Raw genomic sequence first — 25,570 nt, 5'->3', positions numbered from 1 at the left:
ACGATCTTTATTGCTCTCTCTTCAGTGGGTGATCTAATTCCAGAATCCCATCCTTAGAACCTGTTTTCTGGGACCACTATTGGTACTAACCTTCTTCAGTTCGGCTCTTTAGAAACAGTTGGATACAGGGATTCAGGTGCATGTGATTTGTTGAAGAAGTGACGTCTAAGAGACTAAGAGATGCAAGACAATGAAGGGAAAAGGCTAAGACGAAATGGTCTCAGGTAAAGTCTAGCCTTGGCCAGATTCAAGGATGTGTGTGGCATCTGAAGCATATATCGCAATATGGAGTTGTCCTGCCTTCAAATAAGGGGTTCATCCTTTTGGATCCCAGTATCAGTCTACCATTGGCTCCAAGGTACCCTCAGGGATGGGACTTAATTCAGAGGTGAAGTTGCTCCCATTGGCTGACGGTCATTCTCCAGAGAAGGGGGCAACTGTGAGCCACTGGCAGCCAACGTTCACAACATCCACAATAGCTGGAGGATGGAATCTGGGCATCAGATGCACTTTCTACCTTCCATTTAGGATGGTGACTGGTGTGGCTTACATTGCTGGGATTCCTTGCCCTTTGTTTTTAAGTTGGGTTCAAAAATGGGAGTCTGGCTGGGCGCAGTGGCTCACAACTGTAATCTCAGCACGTGGGGAGGCTTAGGTGGGTGGATTGCTTGAGGTCAAGAGTTTGAGACTAGCCTGGCCAGCCAAAATGGTGCAACCCATCTCTACTAAAAATACAAAAATTAGCTGGGTGTGGTGGTGCATGCCTGTAATCCCAGCTACACGGGAGGCTGAGGCAGGAGAATAGCTTGAACCTGGGAGGGGGAAATTGCAGTGAGCCAAGATTGTGCCACTGCATTCCAGCCTGGGTGACAGAGTGAGACATTGTCCCCTAGTCCCCACCCCTCCAAAAAAAAAGGGAGTCCTAGCACCAGATCACAGGGAATAAAACAAGTAGGCCAGGATATTTATTCTCCTGGCATTCTCCCTATAAGATCACCTTAGGCTGGCTGCATCCCTTGGCCAAAAGTCAAGGTAGCCCTCTCCATGTGACTTTGTCCTTCCAGGTTTTGATAACCTCTGCCTTCCCTCAACCCTTCAAACTATCCTTTGTAGTTTCTTTAAGCCCTACCACCTTTATAAATTTACCTTTATTAAATTCTCCTTGAATTATTTTGAGTGTGCTCTGACGTAAAACAGAATGCTACCTTGGCAGCAACTGATGAGATCAAGGAAGGTAAGCAGTTCAGTTTTCACTGTTAAGTGCAAGGAGACGACATCAAAGGGTTTTAAGTGAAGAATTACCTGTTTTTGAACTCTCAATTTTGATTTCTCTTAGCTGCCTGTATAACATAAATTTTCCAGTAATTTTTATCAACAAAAAAATAAGGATGCTTGCTGAACTCTCATATTTTTAAGAATATTGTGTTTGTGGTTTTCATTTTTTTTTTTTTTTTTTTGAGACAGGGTCTTGCTCTGTCTGTCACCCAGGCTAGAATGCAGTGGTGCTATCACGGCTCACTGCAGCCTTGACCTCCAGGGCTCAGATGATTCTCCCACCTCTGCCTCCTGGGTATCTGGGACTCCAGACATGCACCACCATGCTCAGTTAATTTTTTAAAAATTTTTGTAGAGACAAGGTCTCACTCTGTTGCCCAGGCAGGTCTCAAACTCCTGGGCTCAAGTGATCCTCCTGCTTCAGCCTCCCAGAGTGTTAGAATTACAGGTGTGAGCCACTGAGCCCAGCCTGGTTTGCATTCCTTTTTAAAAAAGTTTCCAATGGTCCACGGAATCCTCAAGGGTTTTCATTCTTAAGTGACAAATAATTTGGTATAAAAATTCTTGAGTTACAGCTGTATCTTCTCAAAAATGTACAGATGCTGTTCTACTATTTCTATAATTTAGTGGTAGAAAACACTGAGACAAGCTTAATTTTTGCTTCCTTGTAGGTAACACATTTTTCAGGTCTGAATGCTTATCAAATTTACCCCTTTAATCTTGTAATCATATACTCTACCACAATGTAACTTACTGTGTCTTTTGACAAATTTTTTTTTCTTTACTAAAAGGAGGACTTTATTAAAGCTTAAGTTTTCATCAAAGAATACATGAAAAATAATGTTTTTGATGATTGCTGTGTTCCACTTTTTGGATTTCTTCCACAGGAACACTATGTAATTCTTAGTAGTCTTTTTTTTTTTTTTTTTGGTCTCCTAGGTCTAACATCACCCTGTCCATTTACAGTTTTGATCTTTTTCCTCTGTGTTCCATGGCAGCTTCTCAAACCTCTCTTCCGCATCACTGATTTTCTTCAACCAATTATACTCCTCACTGCTTCCATGATGGGCTTGATGTTTGTGATGCAATTTGTTTCCTGACAAATTATTTTAACTTGCTCCCCTTTTGGTTGACCTAATTGTCTACAAAACACATTTAATTGTACCTTTTGCCTCACCTTGTCTCTCTTTATGACTTTCTGAATTCCGAAAGCATGGGTTTCATCCTGCTGCAGATGCTGAGGTACTCAAAATCACTAGTTCTTCTGGTGCATATTTTCAAAACTACCATCTTGCTTTGTATCTTCAAGATAATACATTCAACAATTATTTGAGCAGTCACTATGACACGTGCTGTTGTAGTGAGTGGTTTGGGATAGATCAGAGAAAATTCTGGAATGTTAGAATGTTCTGGAAAAAGAGAGGGTAAGGGGATTGGATGGTGTACTTGAGGAGATTTTGAGAAAGTCATTCAAGAGAATTGTTCATGCAGCAGTTGAGGAGCAAGGGCTTTTCTGGCAGGCGACACAGCAGGTCCAAGGCCTATGGTAGGAGCACACCTGGTGTGTTTGAGGAAAAGCAAAGAGGCTGGTGTGGCTGCAGCACAGCAAGGAAGGCAAAGACAGGGGCAGAGGTCAGCAAGGTGACTTAGGGATGCATCATGAGACCCTGTGGGCCACTGAAAGAACTTTGGCTTTCACTCTGAGGAAGTCGGGAAGCCACTGAAGAGTTTTGAGCAAAGAAATGGCATGATTTGATTACATTTTGAAAGAATTATTTTTACCATTCAGGTGAGAACAGATTCTGGGGAGAGAGGGAAAGGTAGAAGCCTGAGACCAATTAGAAAGCTACTGCAGTATTCCAGGCGAGAGATGACGACAGCAGAGGACCAGATGGAGGCAGTGCGAACTGGTCAGATTCTAAAGATATTTTAATGGTAGCACCAGAGGTTTTCCTGATGAATTAGAGATGGGTTGTGAGAGAAATTACAGAGTCACTATGACTCCATGGTTTTTGGCCTAAGTAATTGGAAGGATTCAGTTGCCATCAACTGAGATGGGACAGAATGCATTGGGGGAGGTCTGTGAAAGCCGACTGGAATTCGTTTGGGACATGCTCAACTTGAAATAATGAAGATGTCAGGAGTACTGGATGACTCCAAATTCAAGTAAGTCAAGTGGGAGACAACAACTTGAGATCTTTGAGCACATAGATGCAATATTAAATTATAACACTAGGTAAGATTTCTTCCTTTTTTTTTTTTTATTTTTTTTTATTGGAGACAGTCTCACCCTGTCACCCAGGCTGGAGTGCAGTGGTACAATCTCGGTTCACTGCAACCTCCACCTTCCTAGGTTCAAGGAATTGTCCTGCCTCAGCTCCCAAGTAGCTGGGACTACAGGCACATGCCACCATGCCCGGCTAATTTTTTTTGTATTTTTAGTAGAGACAGGGTTTTACTGTGTTAGCCAGGATGGTCAACATCTCCTGACCTTGTGATCTGCCCACCTTGGCCTCCCAAAAGTGTTGGGATTACAGGGGTGAGCCACCATGCCCGGCCAAGTTAAGATTTCTAAGAGAATGTGTGTTAAGACTGGACCAAGAGCTGAATCCTGGACACGCCAATATTAAGAATTGAGGAGAACAGGAGGAACAACCATGAGGGCAAGAAGAAACAAAGCCCTGGAAGCATGTATGAAGATGGGACAGAATGCATGTGGACGACATCCTCAGATAAGATCTGGCCCAATTAATAAATAGGAAGTACACCACCACTGACTGCTCAGTTGTAGCTTTGCTTACTAGTCAGAATCCCTTCTTATACTGACAGCTGAAAAGCAGGCTGATAGTTACTAATCCACAGCAGTTTTTTTTTTTTTTTTTTTTTTTTTTTTTGAGACGGAGTCTCGCTCTTGTTACCCAGGCTGGAGTGCAATGGCGTGATCTCGGCTCACCGCAACCTCCACCTCCTGGGTTCAGGCAATTCTCCTGCCTCAGCCTCCTGAGTAGCTGGGATTACAGGCACGCACCACCATGCCCAGCTAATTTTTTTTGTATTTTTAGTAGAGACAGGGTTTCACCATGTTGACCAGGATGGTCTCGATCTCTTGACCTCGTGATCCACCCGCCTCGGCCTCCCAAAGTGCTGGGATTACAGGCTTGAGCCACCGCGCCTGGCCCTAATCCACAGCAGTTTTTAGTGTGTGATAGGCACGCACTCTAAAGTACGACTGTTGGATTTAGGTAGGATCTGATCTTCCTGCCCGGTTCTCTCATCTGTTGAATGGTGAATTGTATTATCAACTCCATCAAATGCTGCTGCTGCACAGAGATCAGGGCTGAGAATAGACCACTGGTTCTAACAACAGAGGTCACTGGTCACCTTCTCAAGAGTAAGTCTGGTGGTAGGTGGAGGCAAAATCTTGACTGAAGTGCTTAAGAGAATAAACAAAAAAGAACTGGAGATACCAAGTATAGCTCAATCTTTCAAGGATTATTATTAAAAAGAGGAGTAAAGATACGGAGTGGAGCCAGCCAGGCATGGTGGCATGCACCTGTAAACCTAGCTACAAGTGAGACCGAGGCAGGAGGACTGCCTGTGCTCAGGAGTTCAAGGCCACAGTGGGCTATGATTGTGCCACTGTACTCCAGCTTGAGTGACAGAGACCCTGTCTCAAAAACAAAACAAAAAATTCCCTGTACCCAGGCATGGTACTTTACTTCTGTAATCCCAGCACTTTGGAAGGCCAAGGTGGGAGGATTATGTCAGCCCAGGAGTTCAAGACTAGCCTGGGCAAAATGGTGAGAACCCGTCTCTAGAAACAAAACAACCCAGAGCCCATGATTTCAGCACCCATGTTATTTCTACTACACTATTCATATATTCTTCAGCCTCTCTAAATTCTGCCACAGGAAAGTGTATGTCAGGACGAGGACAATGATCAAAAATACATAGCAATGAGGGCTGGTCATGTTGGCTCATGCCTGTAATCCCATCTACTGAGGAGGCTGAGGCAGGAGGATCACTTGGGAGTTCAAGGCTGCAGTCGGCTATGACTGCACCAAAGCACTCCAGCTTACATGACAGAGTGAGACCTTGTCTCTTTAAAAAGTATGGATGTGTAGATGTGTGTGTACACGTATAGTAGAAGTTGGCAAAGGGGCTAGGGGGAAGTGGAGAGAAGAGATAGTTGGAGTTTGAGGAAGACAGTCTGTTGCTGGCAATGATCAGGAGGATGTTCTTTTCCATGTTTTTACAGTGTTACTCATAGATCCATGTGTATCCTTTTAGACATCCTCAGATGAGACCTGGCCCAATTACTCAATAAATAGGGTAACTACACCACCGACTGTTCAGTTGTAGCTTTGCTTACTAGTCAGAATCCTTTCCTATACTGACAGCTGAAAAGCAGGCTGATGGTTACTGCTCCACAGCAGTTTTTAGTGTGTGATAGGTGCGCACTAAAGTACGACTCTGTTGGATTTAGGTAGGATCTAATCTTCCTGCCGGTTCTCTTATCTGTTGAATGGTGGATTGTATTAAACACCGTCATTCTCAGACTGCACTTACCGGGCTGCTTCTCCATTTCTGACTATAGCACTTTATTGGTGAAGACTATCTCAGGGTACAATGTGCCCCCAATGTCATCTCCCTTCCCGCGTCTTTTTGTAGTATTAAGACAATAAAGACCTGATGTGGTGGCTCACACCTGTAATCCTGGCACTTTGGGACATTGGGGCAGAAGGATGGCATGAATCTAGGAATTTGAGAACCGCCTGGGCAACATAGTGAGACTCCATCTATACAAAAATTTTAAAAAATTAGCTGGGCATGGTGGTGCATGCCGGTAGTCCCAGCCACTTGGGAGAACTGAGGGGAGGATTGCTTGAACCCAGGAGTTGGAGGCTGCAGTGAGTTGTGATCACGCCACTGTACTTCAGCCTGGGAGAATAAGATCCTCTCTCAAAAACAAAAAAGAGTTTAGTGTGTGGGTGGAGGGAGGCTAGAGGCAATGAACATTTCTCTGGTTGCCTAAAACACCAGGCAGCTGAGGGAAAGGATTAGGTTTTCTGATTGGGGCATGTAAGTTTAAGAGAAAATTGCCTGCCTTCCTCTTCTGCCGACACTACTGAATGAGGGACATTGCTTTATTGAGTTAAAATCACTGAGAAATTCGTCTTAGATTTCATCAGTATCAGGCATAATTTTTGGTGAATGAATACCTTTTCTTTTTCTTATTTTTCTTCCATGCATTTTATTGGGAAAGTAGGATAGATTAAATCAGGAGTGATTATCTAGATGTTACTGTTTAATAAGCTATGCTTTTAAGCTAAGGCAACAGGTAACACATATTGAATAAGCCAAAGTGCTTAATTTTTGTTTTCTATGAAATAGTTTATTTCACTGTTCACTGTGGAGGGGCTACAAATACATTTCTGATATTAACACAAAGGACCAAACTTTGCAACACTGGTAAAAATGGTTATGAGGAATTGAGAAGCTAGGGAATAGGGCACATGACATTTACATTTGCTCATCTCCCACTATACATCTCAAAACATCAAAGGCACTTACCAAAGTGATTAAATAAGGGAGTGTGGAATTTAAAATAATGACATATACCCAAGACACAAAATAAAGAGCTTGAATTTTCTTATAGTTTGATTTCTAACATTTTACTAAAATCTCTGCTAATTATGTAACCTTTGTTCCTTTAAAATATTTGATATTTTGATTTTAAGACTACTTCAAATGGAAAGAACCTAACAGGATACCATAAAGCCAGAGTTTTTCCATACCCAGTTACAGTAGAAGAGCACCCCTATATCCAGGCAAAGGCAAAAGGCCCCACTCTTCTTCGGTCACTCATGTTGCTTCTCCAGGGAGCACTGCGGAGTCAGCTCTCACTGATATACTAACATGTGGCATCTTTGTGACTTCATGGGCACATTCATTCAACACACATTTATCTAGCATCTGCCAAGGTACACAGCACTGTGCTAGGTGCTAGGGAGACAGAATGGTGTGGTGCTTGCTTTCACAAGCTTACATTTATCCCCTGTAATTGGGCTGGCCATGCTTTCCATTCAATTCCTATTGATTTGTTCCAAGAAGCTTCTTGGAAAAAAACAAAAACAGGAGCCAGAATAAAAGCATTTGTGTTCCCATCCCTAATTCTACTTGGTTTCCAGAAAAAAAAAAAAAAAAAAATCGGAGTTAGCCTAACATCAAAGTTAAAAAGAGGACCTAAATCCTACATCAGTCTAAGGCATGTTATTTGTCTACAACATGGGAAAAACAGCCAAAAAGTAGAACACCTTTCAGCCCTTAGAATCCAGTGTCTTTCCATTGCTTTGTGCCAATTTCCTTCCAAATATAAGCACTACACTACGTTCTAAAACAAACTTGTAAACGCTTTCAAACTGACTTATGCTCCTACTCTCAACTCACAGAAAAATAGAGTCCAATTCCAATCACATTTCCATGTGAAAACACAAAATTAGGTTAACAGAACAGTCACCCTTGACTTAGCAGTACTCTGACAATACAATTAAGGAGACATCTTCTAATGGCATTTGTTCTTAACACAGAAAAACAATTTCTTGCATATTTTTGAATCATAGTGCATATACAGATATACATACAGAGTCAGTGCGGGTAATGATGCTGACAAGGCATCAAGCATGTTTTAGAGTATACCGGCAATGAGAGATTTCAATTTCTTTACATTATATTCCTGCCTTCTCAGTCTGTACACGTATTATCACATACTATACAGAATTAAAAGATGCCAATTTTTGCTATCAAAAGTGCTGAAGTTATAATTTTTTAATACAGAGTATTGAAATGCACAGAAAGACTACAATAGGCAATCTATAGGAGGGCTAACAAAGTATTTCTGTATCTCATGGGTATTACCCTGCCTCTATCTTACATAATATTCCATCTTCAATAGTGAACTTTCATCTAATTAAGAAATCCCCAGTTTATAAAATCTGAGGGCAATTTCCAGTGAACTTTGTCAGGATAGAGGAGCCAAAGAATCACAGGTATTACTGAGTTATAATAAGGAGTAGTAACCAATTAATTAGTGTTATAATAACAAAATTGCTGCAAGGCAATAGGCTTCTGTAATTAAACATAAATCACAAGGGTATGGATTCAGGCATAAAAATAGTGATGTGGTTTCACTGAGTATCAACTAGTATTTGCAAAGCTACTTGAATTTTTCTGTTGATCTTCACTTGTTAAATAATGATAGTTTTGATGGTGGTAAAACTTCATTTTTCAAGTGCAGGATGATCTGAGCTGAATGAGAAAAAAAGTGATTAAGGGAGGGAATGAAGGTAGGCCTGGCATCAGTTTGAACGATGTATTTTTCTTCTGTTTTTGATCATAAGAGGGCTCATATCTCCAAGGTTACCACAATAAAGTCATAACCATGCCAGCCATTTAAAGGGTTTTAGGATTAAGACCAAGAAAGATGAAATGAGCAACTACGAACTAAGCCATCTCTACTAGAAAGTTCTAAGAGTGATATGTCTGTTACCCATATCCCTGGCAGCAATATGTTTAAATTACAAAGACAGCGACATATACACAATATTGTCATATAAATATTAACTTTACTTATGATTTAAAACAATAATTTTATAATTTTATTTTGTAATTATTTAAAAGTGGCATACTTTGTTAAAAGAAACACTGGAAATATGAATACTTTTAGAGAAGTAATCTTCATCTTCACTTGTAGATAGTATGGAGAAACCAGATTTCTACATCAACTAATGGAAAATTAATCACTTCTGAGTCTAGTTCCCATTCAAATAAAGGACATATATACAAATGTTAGGACTGATTCTGTCCATTCAGTTAAAACATTTCTATTACTGAACTATTAGCTACGGAAATTCTAAAAATGCTCATTTTTCTGGGTATCTTAATTTGTTAAAAGATTTATTAGCAGTTCAGATGCTGTTTACACTAATTGACATTTAAAAAGAGTACAGAGACCAGAGACAACACTCTATAGTATGTAAGACCTTTATCATCTTCCTAATGCTCTAAGCAAACTATAAAATTTAGTAATTCTATTTAGATATTCTTAGATAACTTGCAGGTGTCTTGAGTGTCTCTTAGTTTGTTTTCTCTCTTCAAATTTCTTTCCATTCTAAACATTTTTTGCCTCCTAGTAATAATCCTGTAGAATTTTAAAAACAGACCAAAAAAAAAAAGAAAACCAAACACCAAACCCAGATTCTATGTTTTATTCATTTTGCATTAAGATGACCAAAGAAATAAAACCTAAATAAAATAAACATAAAATCATTTTTCCCTATTTAAGTACTGGTAATTTCTATTAATCCTATTTTTAATTTAGGGAGTTTTGTATTCATATTCTCAAGATATCCAGTGTACAAGTTTCTGCAGAATCACTAATTTTATTATAAAGCTTCCTCTTCCCACACTTTAGGGGACAATGTATTTTCACTCTGACTTGTTTAAAAGACACAAGAAGGTTAACATACTTTAAAGTTAACACAGTTTTTTTCATTATAAAAACAGGCTCAGGTCAATGGTCACTCTAGTATATGGTTACCGACTGATGGACTGTCCTGTTGGACTGTCCTGTATGTAGATACCTAGGTTCCTGACTTTCTACTACTCATTACTGTTGGCTGATGTAAAACTTGATTGTGCAACATGCATTTCCCCAAAAATGAACAGGGAATGCAAAGATATAAGATTCAAAGTACTAACAGATGGCTTTGCTACTTTTCATACTTTTGGGAAATGAGATAGTTGGAAGTTAGAGGCTATTAACTAAAATAAAATTAAGGAGTAAGTTACCTGTGAATTTCATTTACTCACATTAGGACTGACTGGTCTCTCTTTATTGAAGTTTAACTGAAAACAGAATGGACCATGACTGGCAGCTATATATTGGTCATTTCCAAACACTCCGATGACATTCTTCAATAACTTTATTATCTCCAGTTTTATGGTGCCATACTATGTTTTCCACCCTGTTTAAATTTTTCTTTTCCATAATCCAAATGCCAAAAAAATTACTACAAATTCTCTTACACAGTCTAAAATATATTTACTGGAATGTTTTTAGTTATAGCCGAAGGCAACAACATTTACAACATTTAGCTTTTGTTACACCTATAAATGTGAAAATTGCTTGCAAAATAACTGTAATATGAAAAGAATGATATTTTTGCAAATATTGACAGAATGGTTATGCATCTCTTTCAGCATAATTTGGTATTCTACATAGGCTTCCTGACCTCCAACATGACCCGCTCCCTAATGCAATAATGCAAGTCCTTATACCATTAAAATACTAGTATGAAACGTTAGCATCAGTGTTTATATACACAAATAATGAACTGGCAAGTATCTAGTTTCAAATCAGATCTTTGAAATATGGAAAAATAGAGGCTAGTTCTCTTTGACTTAAACATAATTATTAAAAGAACATTTTGTTAGAAGGGGAGAAGATAATTGGACATTCTCAACATTCCAATTTGAAGTGATACTTGCCTCTTATTTTCTTGAAAAAGAAGTTTTGAAAGTTATATACACATAGATTTCATTTAAATTATGCAGCAATCTTTTATTACTGTCCCAGATCTTGTTTAATGAAGATCTCTGTCATCAAATCAAGTATGGTATTTCATGACTATAAGAACTGTAAGAAAAAAAATGAAAAAAAACAATATATCAACATCATCAGATTTATATGCTATGTTTGAAGCAATATTCCTTTTTTTTTTTTTTTCCTTCGGCCTGTTTGAGTATATGAAGCAATATTCCTAAATGTAGTTGTGTCTACTTTTAGAAATGGGTAATGAGGATTGAATTTTTATCTGAAGTAATAATAAATGAGAAAGGAGAAGCAAAAAAATCATAAAACAACCTAAATGTCTTAACATTGGCATCTTAAATAAATTATGGCATAGCCATAGCTTGTATCTGCTGTTAAAATATTACTAAAAATTTTGATAACATGGGAAAATATCCACAATATATTTATTAGAAAGTATATATAATATAGTCTGTTTTTTTTTTTTTTTTAAACATGCTTGTATATTGGAAAAGAGTAGAAGTATATATAATAGTTATATTAGTAGTAGCTATCTCTGTATGGTAAGATTATAGTTGAATTTTGTTTTCTTCATGTTAATATTTCACATTTTCCAATTGCCCACCATATATACATGATTGATTCTTTTGTTTTGAGGTAGTTATTTTCTGTAAGGTAACTACAAACACTACTCCTAGGGAAAATACAGGGTTAAGTTCCTGTGAGTCTCTGGCTACTACATTTTTCTCAATCAAGTCAGTATATAACCTTGTTTTATGTGCGTTTCTGTTTAAAGACATTTAATGCATATTATTGATTCAGAACACTGAACTCAAGGCCAACAGCACTATAACTCATGCCTGAACAAAAGTCTGTTCGATGTGTATTTTCTCCATGAAGACAAATCACAGCCTTCTTGTACTGAGCAACACTAGAGAGCACTTCAGCATTATACATGGGGGCCATTTTAAACAATGAAATTACCAATGAAAAGCAGAAAACGTGGCACTAACTAGACTACAAATAGAACATGTTTATGTTATGAGTGCTGAAATAAAAAGGCAGAAATGGCTTTGTTTAACCTCAGCTAGGAATGTGCAGGATGGGGGACTTAAATTTTTTGTTACTCTAAACATGTATGTAAATAACTGAAAGTACCATGAGTATTGATTTTGGTGTTACAAATTTTACCTGGTAAGTGGATTTACCAACACAGAATCTATGAATAATGAGGACTGACTGTATTTCTTGGTAACAAAACATTTTTTTCTGTTTAAGAAGATAACAGCATAATTTTTCAAATGATTATTTTTAGATACTTTCCAAATCTTCATAAAATCTCTGTAAACGTAGGTAGAGAGGCCTTGAAGAAAAAGAAATATTTAAAATGATACGATTTTTAAAAGAACATTAAGGGGAAAAAGGAAGACGGAGTCATGCTTTAATGATGGAAATTATGCTCAAATGTAGAACAAAACAAAAACCAAACAAAAAAATCACCTTGAGAATGTTTTTGGATTTATCCTTCCAAAACAATATTACAAGATGCAAACTGCCATTCCGGAGAGTTAATGTTTTAGATCTTAGTGTAACAGGAACCAGATTTGGCCTTGAACAAATCACTTAGCCCTGGATTTGGGGGTGAGGGTTGGGGACAGAACAGGAGTTCCCTTTGAAAATCTGACAAAAGACATAGGCTCTCTCTCCATAAAAATGTAAATATGCATATGCATATAAAATTTTACATATAAATTAAGAGCATTTTCAGAAATCAATATATTCTAAGAGCTCCTGACACAAGTCAGAAGTCATTATTCAATCCTGGCTTCAGACATAATAGGTCAACTGAAAATAAATTTAAAAGGGTATTAAAATGAACTCAAACCAAATGATACCCTAAGAAGTACTAATCTGACAAATACTTACTGATAATCACTAGCAAAAGGATGGCAGCAACCAAAGCCATGATGGCTTTTATCTACAACACACAAAAGGGCATATAAAGATATTAATGTTTGACTTGTTAATAAAGTCAAGACTATTTGTTCTTCTATTTACTGCATCATACTAATTCATCTCAATAAATAGGCACATTTCTGGAAATGTCTTCAATTTTTTTCTCATATGAACTTGCTATTTTTCATTCTTTGGGAAGTAATCAGAGTTCCCCAAACTTGAAGTACTTTGCTGGATTTTATTGTTCAAGGCTGTACTGCAGAGTGAACAGTAACCATTAAAGCCTTCATGGACCTGAACCTCTATGATTTGCTGTACTTAGTACTAACTTAAGACCAGAGAAAATACATAATATTTTAGCAACTCTGTTCGAGTGTCAAAATATGAATAACATAGGCCACCCAATTCAAATGGCTGAATACATAAAAGGTAGGAGTTTATAGCAGTTTTTTTTTCAAAGTACATGAGAGTTCTGTTGTTTTTTCTCCTTTATTTCTTGGCATCTTTATGTCCATTTTGAGGAATATACTTTAGATTCTTTATGAATAGCCTCATTTAATAAGCAACTTTGTCTAAGAGCATTCTGTGTCAGTTTTGTAGTTGAGATAAGAAACCTTAAGGTCAGTTCTTGGTCAGCTCCTTAATATGTTATAACAAAGTGACCCAAAGAATATATGGAAGATTTATAATCTGGACACCAGTGTTTATTAAAATTATGATAACCAAAAAATGTAGAAAGAGAAATCAGAATGGATGGGAGATAGGAGCTATATTTTTAGTAGGTGTCTGGGTCCACATTATATGACACATTTAAGTAATCCTTTATTAACCTGAAACATTTCTAAAATAATTTGTAATTTCTACAGTTTTTCAGCCTTACCGAAAATGTACGTTAATTTGCCCTGTTAAATGTGTGTTTGGCTTTACTTAAGATTTTAATGAAAACATCAATATCAATTTTAAAACACCTCAATGAATAGTTTTCTTCCTTGGGTTTCTAACACTGGGCAGAAAATGTTTACAACTCCAAATGGCAATATTGTATTCATGCAAGTCCAAAGTTCTCTTATGCCAAATAACACGAACAAAAATCTGTTGGTCATTAAACATATAAGAGCTTCACAGCTCCCTAGATACATTAGGAGAGGTGTTAGCGATTCTCTTTCCCCACCCATGGATAATTTTTTTAACTAATTTATTTTTAAAGCCAGGTATATTGAAATACACTTTACATAGACTAAAACTTATCCTCTTAAAGTATTTTTGATAAGTTCTGACAAATATATCCAGCTGTTAATAAACATGACCACAATCAAATATAGGACATTTCCACTACCACCCTCAACAAGCTCCCTCATGACCTGTTGTCAGTCTCCAACCGCACCACATCCCCCTTAGCCACTGGCAACTCCTGATCTGTGTTCTGTCCTTATATCCTTTCTCTTCAAACCCTTCCTAAGCTACCATTATGGAAGTCAATCTAGAAAATGGCAGGCACAGGGAGGCTACCCCAGATGAAGTAGCACAATGAAGTATTAATGGAGTACAGTAAAATTGAAGAAAGCTAAGCTTCATTTATTATTAGAAAGCTTCATATATTATTAGAGCATAATAAATGAAGAATACTCGCTACTATAAATGGTCTTTGTTATGTTACGGAACAATGTGTTCATTATATAGTCAATGCTATTCATGGTCCCCAGAGGTCCTCAAGGTGATGACTGTTTAAAATTATAATTCAGTGTTTTTTCCTCCTTAAAAGCACACTATTCCTCTGACCCAAACCCCATAAAGTACAAAGCAAACATTTTTAGAAATAGCTAAAAAAAAAAAAAAAAAGCTAGGCAAAATGTCCATTATGACCATCTTTTTGTGGACACATAAATGGAGTACATGAGTTTGGGGGAAGAGAAGAGGTGAATGGCTCAAGGACCTTTTGTTTTTCCAAATTAGCCCACAGAATAGAAAATTCCTTTAGATATAGAAACTTCAGGCCAGGTGTGGTGCCTCATGCCTGTAATCCAGCACTTTGGGAGGCTGAGGTGGACAGACTGCTTGAGGCCAGGTTCGAGACCAGCCTGGCCAACATAGGGAAACCTTGTCCCTACTAAAAATACAAAAATTAGCCAGGTGTGGTGGCATATGCCTGTACTCCCAGCTACTCTGGAGGCTAAGGCAGGAGAATTGCTTGAACCTGGGAGACTTTGGAGGCTAATGCATGAGACTCACTTGAACCTGGGAGGCAGAGGTTGCAGTAAGACAACATCCCACCACTGCACTCCAGCCTGGGAGACACAGCAAGACACTGTCTGTCTCAAAAAAAAAAAAAAAAAGAAAAAAACAAAAAGAACCCCCAACACTTTAAATAAATTTATGTAAAGAATAAATAATTTAAAATGGAATAGAAAATTTAAATTTTGAACAAGGGGAGAAATGAAACATGTTTCTTTCCTGAGTTCTACTTCTGGAAGTAGGATGCTTCAATAGGTAGACAGATAAAAAGAAATAAATCCAAGGTAAATCTTGGAAAAAAATCCTTAGCATATAGCTAAGTCAGGTTTAGAAAGTTATTGCTAAATTGGAAAACGAAAGACTAAAAACAATAAGTTCATGTCTAAATTTTCAACAAAGCCAAAAATTATACCTAGAATCAGGAGAAAAAAAAAGATTTGCTCACATAACATGAAAACCATTTTCTATTAATGACTGATTAGTAGCCACACTTGATTAACAAGTAAATTTTATTTCTATAAAATGCTTTGCAGGAGTGTATTAGTATGTAGTGATTCTCAATGCTTTTCTTGTTACGAATTTATTTTTTGTTTTTCTGGAATAATGAGGGAAGTGGAATTTTTTCTTAACTCTATTTGCCTTAACAGATTCTGATATGTAAGCTGCTTTTATTTTTTCCCCTTTCAACCAAAAGTCATATTTTTCTCTAGATTCCACTTTATTTTTTTGATAGCTCTACATAATGCTATAGATGTTGCTCCAAAAAAGTACTAAGAGTAAATTATAAGGAAAAATGTGTATTTGTTACAAGTTAGTAAGTCTAGTGGTAACCAAGTTATTAATCTAGAGTATTTTCATGAAAAAAAAAAATCTATGAAAATATCCTTTTAGGCATACTTATTTAGTTATCTCTGTCCCCAAAGCAATTAAGTTAACAAGTATTTAGTGAGTGTCTCAGGACAGTTATAGGTCCTGTTCTCACAGAGGTTATGCTCTAGAGGCCCTTTTTTCTTCATGTGTTTGAATACCACTTCAGATGCCGACCAATCTACCCAGTATCTTCTGATTTACTTACTTTGCATCCACGCCACCACATTTGCCTTCGAAGTTGTTTGGATCTGTTGCTAAAAGCTGTTGCATTATCCGATAAGCTTTCTATATCACATAGAGGATGGAGAGAAGGATTAAACGACATAACAGGATTCTTTTATCTAGTCACACAAAGATAAGAAAATATTAATTTCTACTTCTGCAAATTGATTCCCTTTTAAGCATGAAAACAACATTCTCCCTTTTTTCCACCCACAAACTCTGGCATTATACATTGTAAAAAAAAACAAAACAAAAAAACAAACAAAAGCAATAAACAGCCTGCAAATCAGTTTGTGCGATCATTTTTTATAGTAAAATTAAGAAAAGTCTTTTTAGGGCCTCAATGCTTACAAATAAATTTAGGAATTTTAGTAAGAAAATACTCTTTAAAAATTCAAATACTTGGCACACCTCTAGAAAAAAAAATACACGTGGAAAAGGTTAGGTTCTTAGATATCAACAGTGACTGATTTTAAAGGAAAACAAAATACATTTTAAAAGTGACTAAGTGAGGTTTCTTTTTTTTTTTTTTTTTTTTAAAGTCTGTAAAAGATTAACCAGCCATTCACCATTCAAACAATATTTGAGTGCCAAGTATGTGCCAGGTGTAGGTATAGGTTACAGGTGTAACTACTAAAAGTAAAGAAAGGTGACTAAGTTATCAAATAAAGCATATAATAAAAATATCAGATAAGTTAGAAACAAGTGTTGAAAAGTGATAAGTCTTTAGGCCCTGAGATCATGAGAAACACAAAGTACATCAACATTACAGGGCAAAAGAAAAAACAGCTCTACTCTTCACTCTTCAACAATGAAATTTTAAACTCTTCAAAGCAAAGGAGTTAAAATTAAACCAGTAAAATCATACATTTAAGAACCAAATGCCAATTTCCTAAGCCAAGATTTGTAAACACTGGCTAGACAAGTAGAAGACATAAACTAGCAAACACAGATTAATAATATCAAGAAATACATGAAGATCTGTACCTGATTTGTCCTGTAGTTCATCTAGTCTCTCCCCTCTCTCAATTACCTTTGTAATATTTTCTTGCATGACATCAATAACTTCATCCACCTGATTCTGAACACTAGGTTAAAAAAGATAATTATTTATCCTTCTTGTGAGAATGCTTACAATTTTTTTCTTCCTATAGCTTTGAGCAAAAAATTTTTGAAACTTTTATTAAACATAATAAAGAACAGCAAATTCTCAGAGAATTATTCAGTTACAGAATTAAATTTAAGACTTTGTAGCAATGTTCTTCCATTTGTGGGCTTCAGTACTCAGATAATGAAAGACAATATGATATAAATTAAAGTAATATTTAAAGATAGCTTACTTTTAGCCCTACTTCTGACTTGTAACCCATAAGCAAGTTAAATGTACTGTCAGCATGCTCATTAAGCACAGAACTTAAACAGCTTCACTAAAAATAATGTTTCATTTTCTTTTCAACAGGCCATTGAGGCAGCACACATAGACATCGCTGTACTCTACTTTTGCTATGTTATTTCATACATGTAGACTAACAAAGTAGGTATGTTAACATACCTTTTAACGTACCTTTTGCTCAGGTATGGTGAAGGCTTATGATAATTATCTAGTTTCCAAAACGGAAATGTAGTGCATATTCTAAGAGATAATAATGCTCAATGGGTAGAATTCTTCACTACTCATCAGTTTTTTCTTAAACATAAACAGGGTATAAGACAACTGGGGACACCTGGGAATATTTTGAAAAACCCACCAGAAAGCAAAAAGAAAAAAATTGCTGTTCTTCAATTGTTCGTTAATCCTTTATATTAGATGATATAACAGTTGTATGATATAACTGTTATATCATCTAATATAAAGGATTAACGAACAATTGAAGAACAATTGGGGCCTGTTTTAACCAAATTTCAGACTGTTCAATAAAGACTTAACCTAAACTTATATTTTAATAACTATAACTGGTCCTCAGGTACCTACTTTCATTCAGGAGTTACCTCCAGAGTACACAAACATGGACATGTTTAATTATTTTAAGTGTCTTGTTCTCCTCTGTTGCTCTAACCATAAGACAAAAAATTTTCTTAAATTACTTTATAAGTCACAATAACGAAATATTTTAAAGGAGAAATAAAGCAAATCCATGGTCCTCATAATTCAAAACTTTTTAAAGTACAGTGAATTACTAGGAACTACAGGCATGTGCTACATAAAATTTTGGTCAATGATAAGCCACATTTACAATGGTGGTCCCGTAAGTTATAATACCATATTTTTACTGCATGTTTTCTATGTTTAGATATGTTTAAACACACAGATACTTACCATTGTGTTATAATTACCTACAGTATTCAGTATAGTCACATGCTGTATGGGGTTTGTAGCCTAGGCGCGTTAGTAGGCTACACCATGTAGGTTTGTGTAAGTATGCTCTATAATGTTCACACAATGAAACTGCCTAATGGTGCAATTCTCCAAATGTATCCTGTCATTAAGGGTCCATGATGGTATATAAACATTAAATGTATATATATATTTTTAAATAAATGAAAATATGCAATTGTGTTTCTAGTTGAAAAAGAAGCGTGTGAGTTATCATCTAGGGGGCTTTAACAAATTTTTACAGTACACAGATATGGTCTCTGCCCTCTACCCCACACAAGCCCCCAAACTAATGTAGTAAGTCAGGGGTAAGCCATGGTCATGTTTAATTTTGAAAGAGGTCTATCCTTTCCTATCATTGAGCTAGTTCTTCAAAAAGTTTGCTTAAAAACAAAATGAAGGCCCATTTAGACAGATGGATTCAGAAATACTCTCAGATTCAAGTAGCAATTAAAAGCTTGATGAAAGTTACCTACCTCCTATGTTAAGAGCATTATGTACACCCATCGATTACCCACACATAAAATTCAAGATTTTTCACAGCATCCCAGAGTTCTGTGCTTCCCACATACTACTCCACTGGAGGATATAAGACTGAAGCTCAACCAAGTTGGGCATGCAGATTTCTCTTCTGCCCAAACAGATCTGAAAGAACCCCTAAATCTCTAAGACATCTTTTTGAAACTCCCAGTCCCCTAAGTAGAAAGTTAAATGTGTTCACACTATTTAAGAACAATGGCACAATACACAACTAATCAATTTATTCAACAAATAATGAGAAGCTACCATGTACTGTTTTAGGCAGTGAGAAAATAACATTGAACAAAACAGACAATAATCCCAGCCCTTATAGAATGTATGCTCAAATGTATGATGAATGCACTGCATTAAACTTATAGCTGTGAAACAGGGTGCTCTACCCCATTACTCTATTTTATTTATAGTATGTAAGCAAATATAAAGTAATAGTAATTGTACCTCTTTAATTACATGCTTATTTTCTGCCTCTTACCACTAGAAGATAGGCTCAATGAATGCAGTGACCTTGACCATTTTGTTCACTTTTGTAAGCTCAGTACCTACAGTGGTGCATGAGCAGAGTGGCCATTCAATAAATATTTGCTGAATAAATGAACAATTTGGGTATAAATCAAGTAACGTATATCCAGCTACTGGAGGAGGAGATATAAAGCAGTGAGTGTAGTGCTCCCCCATTTAATTACAAACAAAGCAGAGCTATTGTTCATCAAGGAACAATTCTGAAATTCCCAGCTAGTTTTTTTTTTTTTTTTTTTTTGTCATATGCAAGTGATTGATAATAATTAATGGCTTAAAGTAGGATGCTACAGCAGGACAGGAATGGACAAAATGTACTAAGGCTTCTACACATGATCAGATTATTGCTATTATGGATATTAATATACATATACTATACATAGTTTTAGACAAGATTGGGCATGTTCAGGGTGGTATGGTCACAGACATTATACATACTTTTAAAACCAATGAAATAGTTATGGTCTCAGAATCTCTTTAAAGACCTGGCCTGGTGGTTCATGCCTGTAATCTCAATACTTTGGGAGGCCAAGGCAGGAGGATTCCCTGAGCCCAGGAGTTTGAGACCAGGCTAGGCAACATATAGTGGGCTCCTGTCTCTACACAAAATTTTTAAAATAAGCTGTTTATGGTGGCATATGCCTGTGGTCCCAGCCACTTGGGAGGTTGAGGTGGGAGACTTCCTTAAGCCTAGGAGATTGAGGTACAGTGACCTGTGATCACACCACTGCACTCCAGCCCAGGCAACACAGTGAGATCTATCTCAAAGGAAAAACAAAAACAAAAACAAAACCCTTTAAGCATAAGATTCCATGGATATAGGCAAGATTAATTGGGATAGAACCCATAAAATTCCAGATTCTTACTAGATTATCATAAATCTACAAGTATTCCCTCAACACCATGGTACACATGTAATAAATCACGATTGATAATGGAAACTCCGAATATTTTAATTTTTCTGCTAAACGATTAGTGAATGATTGCTGCTTTGTCCTTCACATATTACTATCTGCTGGTGTAACACTCTTAATCCAGCGACTGTGTAACCTTCACTCAATGATGAAAAATCTCATGATTGTATTCTATGTTTCAGGATGTTTCCTCACCCAGAACACAATGTTTGTAGAAGAAAGAAAATGATCTGCTTATTTACTTTAATATGGAGATAGTTTTGTTAAATAGCAAGTGATAACACACTTCCCCATGATCTTTTACATTTTCACAATAGTTACAGTCCTTTGATTTCTATTTGTATTTCACATTGCTCTTATCCCCATTATTACACTATAAATGCCTTAAAAACAGAGACTGACCCAGTTATCCTTTTATTTCCCAGGTCATGTGAAATGTGGCTGGTGGGGGGAGGATCCAAGATGGCTGAATAGGAACAGCTCCGGAGTGCAGTTCCCAGCAAGAACAACACAGAAGGCCAACATCTGGCAGGTACCCTTCTGGGACAAAGATAAGAAGAAACCGGCAGCAACCCTTACTGTTCTGCAGCCCCCACGGGTAATCCCCAGGCAAGCAGGGTCTGGAGTGGACCTCCAGCAGTCCTGCAGCAGAGGGGCCTGTTAGAAGGAAAACTAAGAAACAAGGAAATAACTTCATCATCAAAAAAAAGGACGTCCACTCAGAGACCACCACATCCAAAAGTCACCAACTACAAAGACCACAGGTAGATAAAGCCACTAAGATGGGAAGAAAGCAGCGCAAAAAGGATGAAAACACCAAAAACCAGAAAGCCTCTCCTTCTCCAAAGGATCACAACTCCTCACCAGCTAGGGATCAAAGACGGATGGAGAATGAATCTAATAAATATACAGAAACAGATCTTCAGAAGGTGGGTAATAACAAACTTCTGAGAGCTAAAAAAACATGTGATAGCCCAATGCAAAGAAACTAAGAACCCTGAAAAAAGGTTAGATGAGATGCTAACTAGCATAAACAGCTTAGAGAAGAATATAAATTACTTGATGGAGCTGAAAAACACACCACAAGAACTTCGTGAAGCATACACAAGTTTCAATAGCCGAATCAACCAAGCAGAAGAAAGGATATTGGAGACTGCAGAGCAATTCAATGAAATAAAATGAGAAGGGAAGAAAAGAGAAAAAAGAGTGAAAATAAATGAACAAAGCATCCAAGAAATATGGGATTATGTGAAAAGACCTAATCTGCGTTTGATAGTGTACTTGAATGTGACGGAGAGAATGAATCAAAGCTGGAAAACATTCTTCAGGATATTATCCAGGAGAACTTCCCCAACCTAGCAAGGCAGGCCAACATTCAAGTCCAGGAAATACAGAGAACACCACAAAGATATTCCTCAAGAAGAGCAACCCCAAGGCATATAATCATCAGATTCACCAGGATTGAAATAAAGGAAAAAAATGCTAAGGGCAGCCAGAGAAAAAGGTCAGATTACCCACAAAGGGAAGCCCATCAGACCCACATTGGATCTCTCCACAGAAACCCTACAAGCCAGAAGAGAGTGGGGGCTAATATTCAACATCCTTAAAGAAATGAACTTTCAACCTAGAATTTGATATCCAGCCAAACTAAGCTTCATAAGTGAAGGAGAAAGAAAATCCTTTATGGACAAGCAATTGTGGAGAGATTTCGTCACCACCAGGCCTGTCTTACAAGAGCTCCTGAGAGAAGCACTAAATAAAGAAAGGAACAACCAGTACCAGCCACTCCAACAATGTATCAAATGGTAAAGACCATCGACACAATGAAAAAAAAAAAAAAAAAGTTTCAACTAACGGGCAAAACATCCAGCTAGCATCAAAATGGCAGGATCAAATTCACACATAACTATATATATAAAATTAAGTCTATAAAGAAATTGCCTTTTCTGAGTCACACATAACAATATTAACCTTAAATGTAAATGGGCTAAATGCCCCAATCAAAAGACACAGACTGGCAAATTGGATAAAAAGTCAAGACCCAATAGTGTGCTGTATTCAGGAAACCCATCTAATGTGCAAAGACACACATAGGCTCAAAATAAAGGGACAGAGGAAGATTTATCAAGCAAATGAAGAGCAAAAAAAAAAAAAAAAAAAAAAAAAGGAGTTGCAATCCTAGTCTATGATAAAATAGACTTTAAGCCAACAAAGATCAAAAGAGACAAAGAAGGGCATTACATAATGGTTAAAGGATCAGTGGATCAAGAAAATCTAATGATCCTAAATATATACACACCCAATACAGGAGCACCCAGGTACATAAGGCAAGTTCTTAACAACCTACAAAAAGACTTAGACTCCCACACAATAATAGTGGGAGACTTTAACACTCCACTGTCAATATCAGACAGATCAACAAGACAGAAAATTAACAAGGATATCCAGGATGTGAACTCAGATCTGGACCAAGCGGACCTAACAGACATCTACAGAAATCTCCACCCCAAATCCACAGAATATACATTCTTCTCAGCACTGCATGGTACCTATTCTAAAACTGGCCACATAATTGGAAGTAAATCACTCCTCAGCAAATGCAAAAGAATGGAAATCATAACAGTCTCTCAGACCACTGTGCAATCGAGTTAGAACTCAGAATGCAGAAACTAACTCAGAACCGCACAGCTTCATGGAAACTGAACAACTTGCTCTTGAATGTTGACTGGATAAACAATGAAATGAAGGCAGAAATAAAGATGTTTCTTTGAAACCAATGAGAACAAAGACACAACATACCAGAATCTCTGGGATACATTTAAAGCAGTCTCTAGAGGAAAATATATAGCAATAAGTGCCCACATGAGAAGCAAGGAGAGATCTAAAATTGAAACCCTAGCATCAAAATTGAAAGAGCTAGAGGAGCAAGATCAAAAAAACTCAAAACCTAGCAGAAGACAAGAAATAACTAAGATCAGAGCAGAACTGAAGGAGATAGAGACACAAAAAAACCCTTCAAAAAATCAATAAATCCAGGAGCTGGTTTTTTGAAAAGGTCAACAAAATAGACAGACCACTAGCCAGATTAATAAAAAAGAAAAGACAGAATAACCAAATTGATGCAATAAAAAACGATAAAGGGGATATCACCACAGATTCCACAGAAATTCAAACCATCATCAGGGATTATTACAAACAACTCTATGCACATAAACTAGTAAACCTGGAAGAAATGGATAAATTCCTGGACACTTGCCTCCTCCCAAGCTTAAACCAGGAAGAAGTTGAAACCTGGAATAGACCAATAACAAGGTCTGAAGTTGAGGCAGCAATTAAGAGCCTACCACCCAAAAAAAGCCCAGGTCCAGATGGGTTCACAGCCGAATTCGAGATGTACAAAGAGGAGCTGGTACCATTCCTTCTGAAACTATTCCAAATAATCCAAAAAGAGGGAATCCTTCCCAAATCATTTTATGAGACAAACATCATCCTGATACCAAAACCCGGCAGAGACTCAAGAAAAGCAAACTTCAGGCCAATATCCATGATGAACATAGATGCAAAAATCTTCAAAAAATACTGGCAAGCCAATTGCAACAGCACATCAAAAAGCTTATCCATCACAATCTAGCAGGTTTCATCCCAGGGATGCAAGGCTGGTTCAACATACACAAGTCTATAAACGTAATCCATCACATAAATAGAACCAAAGACAAAAACCACATGATTATCTCAATTGATGCAGAGAAGGCCTTTGACAAAATTCAATAGCCCTTTATGCTAAAAACCCTCAATAAACTAGGTATTGATGGAACGTATCTCAAAATAATAAAAGTTATTTGCGACAAACCAACAGCCAATATCATACTGAATGGGCAAAAACTGGAAGCATTCCCTTTGAAATCTGGCACTAGATAAGGATGCCCTCTCTCACCACTCCTATTCAATATAGTACTGGAAGTTCTAGCCAGAGAAGTCAGGCAAGAAAATGAAATAAACGGTATTCAAATAGGAAAGGAGGAAGTCAAATTGTCTCTATTTGCAGATGGCATGATTGTATATCTAGAAGACCCCATCGTCTCAGCCCAAAATCTCCTGAAACTGATAAGCAACTTCAGCAAAGTCTCAGGATACAAAATCAATGTGCAAAAATCACAAGCATTCCTATACACCAATAACAGACTTAAAGAGGGCCAAATCAAGAATGAACTGCCATTCAGAATTGCTACAAAGAGAATAAAATACCTAGGAATACAACTAACAAGGAACGTAAAGGACCTCTTCAAGGAGAACTACAAACCACTGCTCAACGAAATAAGAGAGGACACAAACAGGTGGAGAAACATTCCATGTTCATGGTTAGGGAGAATCAATATTGTGAAAATGGCCATACTGCCCAAAGTAATTTACAGATTCAACGCTATTCCCATCAAGCTACCAATGACCTTCTTCACAGAACTGGAAAACAACACCTTAAACTTCATGTGGAACCAAAAGAGAGCCTGCATAGCCAAGTCAATTCTAAGCAAAAAGAACAAAGCAGGAGGCATCACACTACTGGACTTCAAACTATACTACAAGGCTACAGTAATCAAAACAGCATGGTACTGGTACCAAAACAGAGATATAGACCAATGGAACAGAACAGAGGCCTCAGAGGCAACACAACATATCTACAACCATCTGATCTTTGACAAACCTGAAAAAAACAAGCAATGGGAAAAGGATTCCCTGTTTAATAAATGGTGTTGGGAAAACTGGCTAGCCATGTGCAGAAAGCAGAAACTGGACCCCTTCCTGACACCTTACACTAAAATTAACTCCAGATGGATTAAAGACTTAAAACATAAGACCTAACACCATAAAAACCCTAGAAGAGGCCGGGCGCGGTGGCTCAAGCCTGTAATCCCAGCACTTTGGGAGGCCGAGGCGAGTGGATCACGAGGTCAAGAGATCGAGACCATCCTGGTCAACATGGTGAAACCCCGTCTCTACTAAAAATACAAAAAATTAGCTGGGCATGGTGGCATGTGCCTGTAATCCTAGCTACTCAGGAGGCTGAGGCAGGAGAATTGCCTG

At 37.2% G+C, this 25,570-nt stretch overlaps 1 protein-coding gene across 2 annotated transcripts in view; it reads right to left on the bottom strand.

Annotated features, from left to right (window-relative positions):
* Positions 1–6,644: 6,644 nt before the first annotated feature.
* The window catches only part of VAMP4 (vesicle associated membrane protein 4), a 43,571-nt gene continuing 24,645 nt past the window's right edge, over positions 6,645–25,570 (bottom strand). The window contains exons 4-7 of one of the 2 annotated variants that reach the window (XM_032291695.1): positions 17,135–17,235; positions 16,131–16,210; positions 12,794–12,845; positions 6,645–10,972 (exon numbers count right to left, since the gene is read on the bottom strand). In XM_032291695.1, the coding sequence (XP_032147586.1) occupies positions 10,944–10,972; positions 12,794–12,845; positions 16,131–16,210; positions 17,135–17,235 (262 nt within the window). In that variant the 3' untranslated portion in view covers positions 6,645–10,943. The remainder of the gene's footprint in view (positions 10,973–12,793; positions 12,846–16,130; positions 16,211–17,134; positions 17,236–25,570) is intronic. The other variant, XM_032291694.1, reaches the window with a different exon arrangement.

This window comes from Sapajus apella, unplaced genomic scaffold (assembly GCF_009761245.1).
Source record: "Sapajus apella isolate SASKATOON/1434 unplaced genomic scaffold, GSC_monkey_1.0 scaffold25, whole genome shotgun sequence".
Lineage (NCBI taxonomy): Eukaryota > Metazoa > Chordata > Mammalia > Primates > Cebidae > Sapajus > Sapajus apella.
This window is presented reverse-complemented; position numbering and strand designations above follow the sequence as displayed.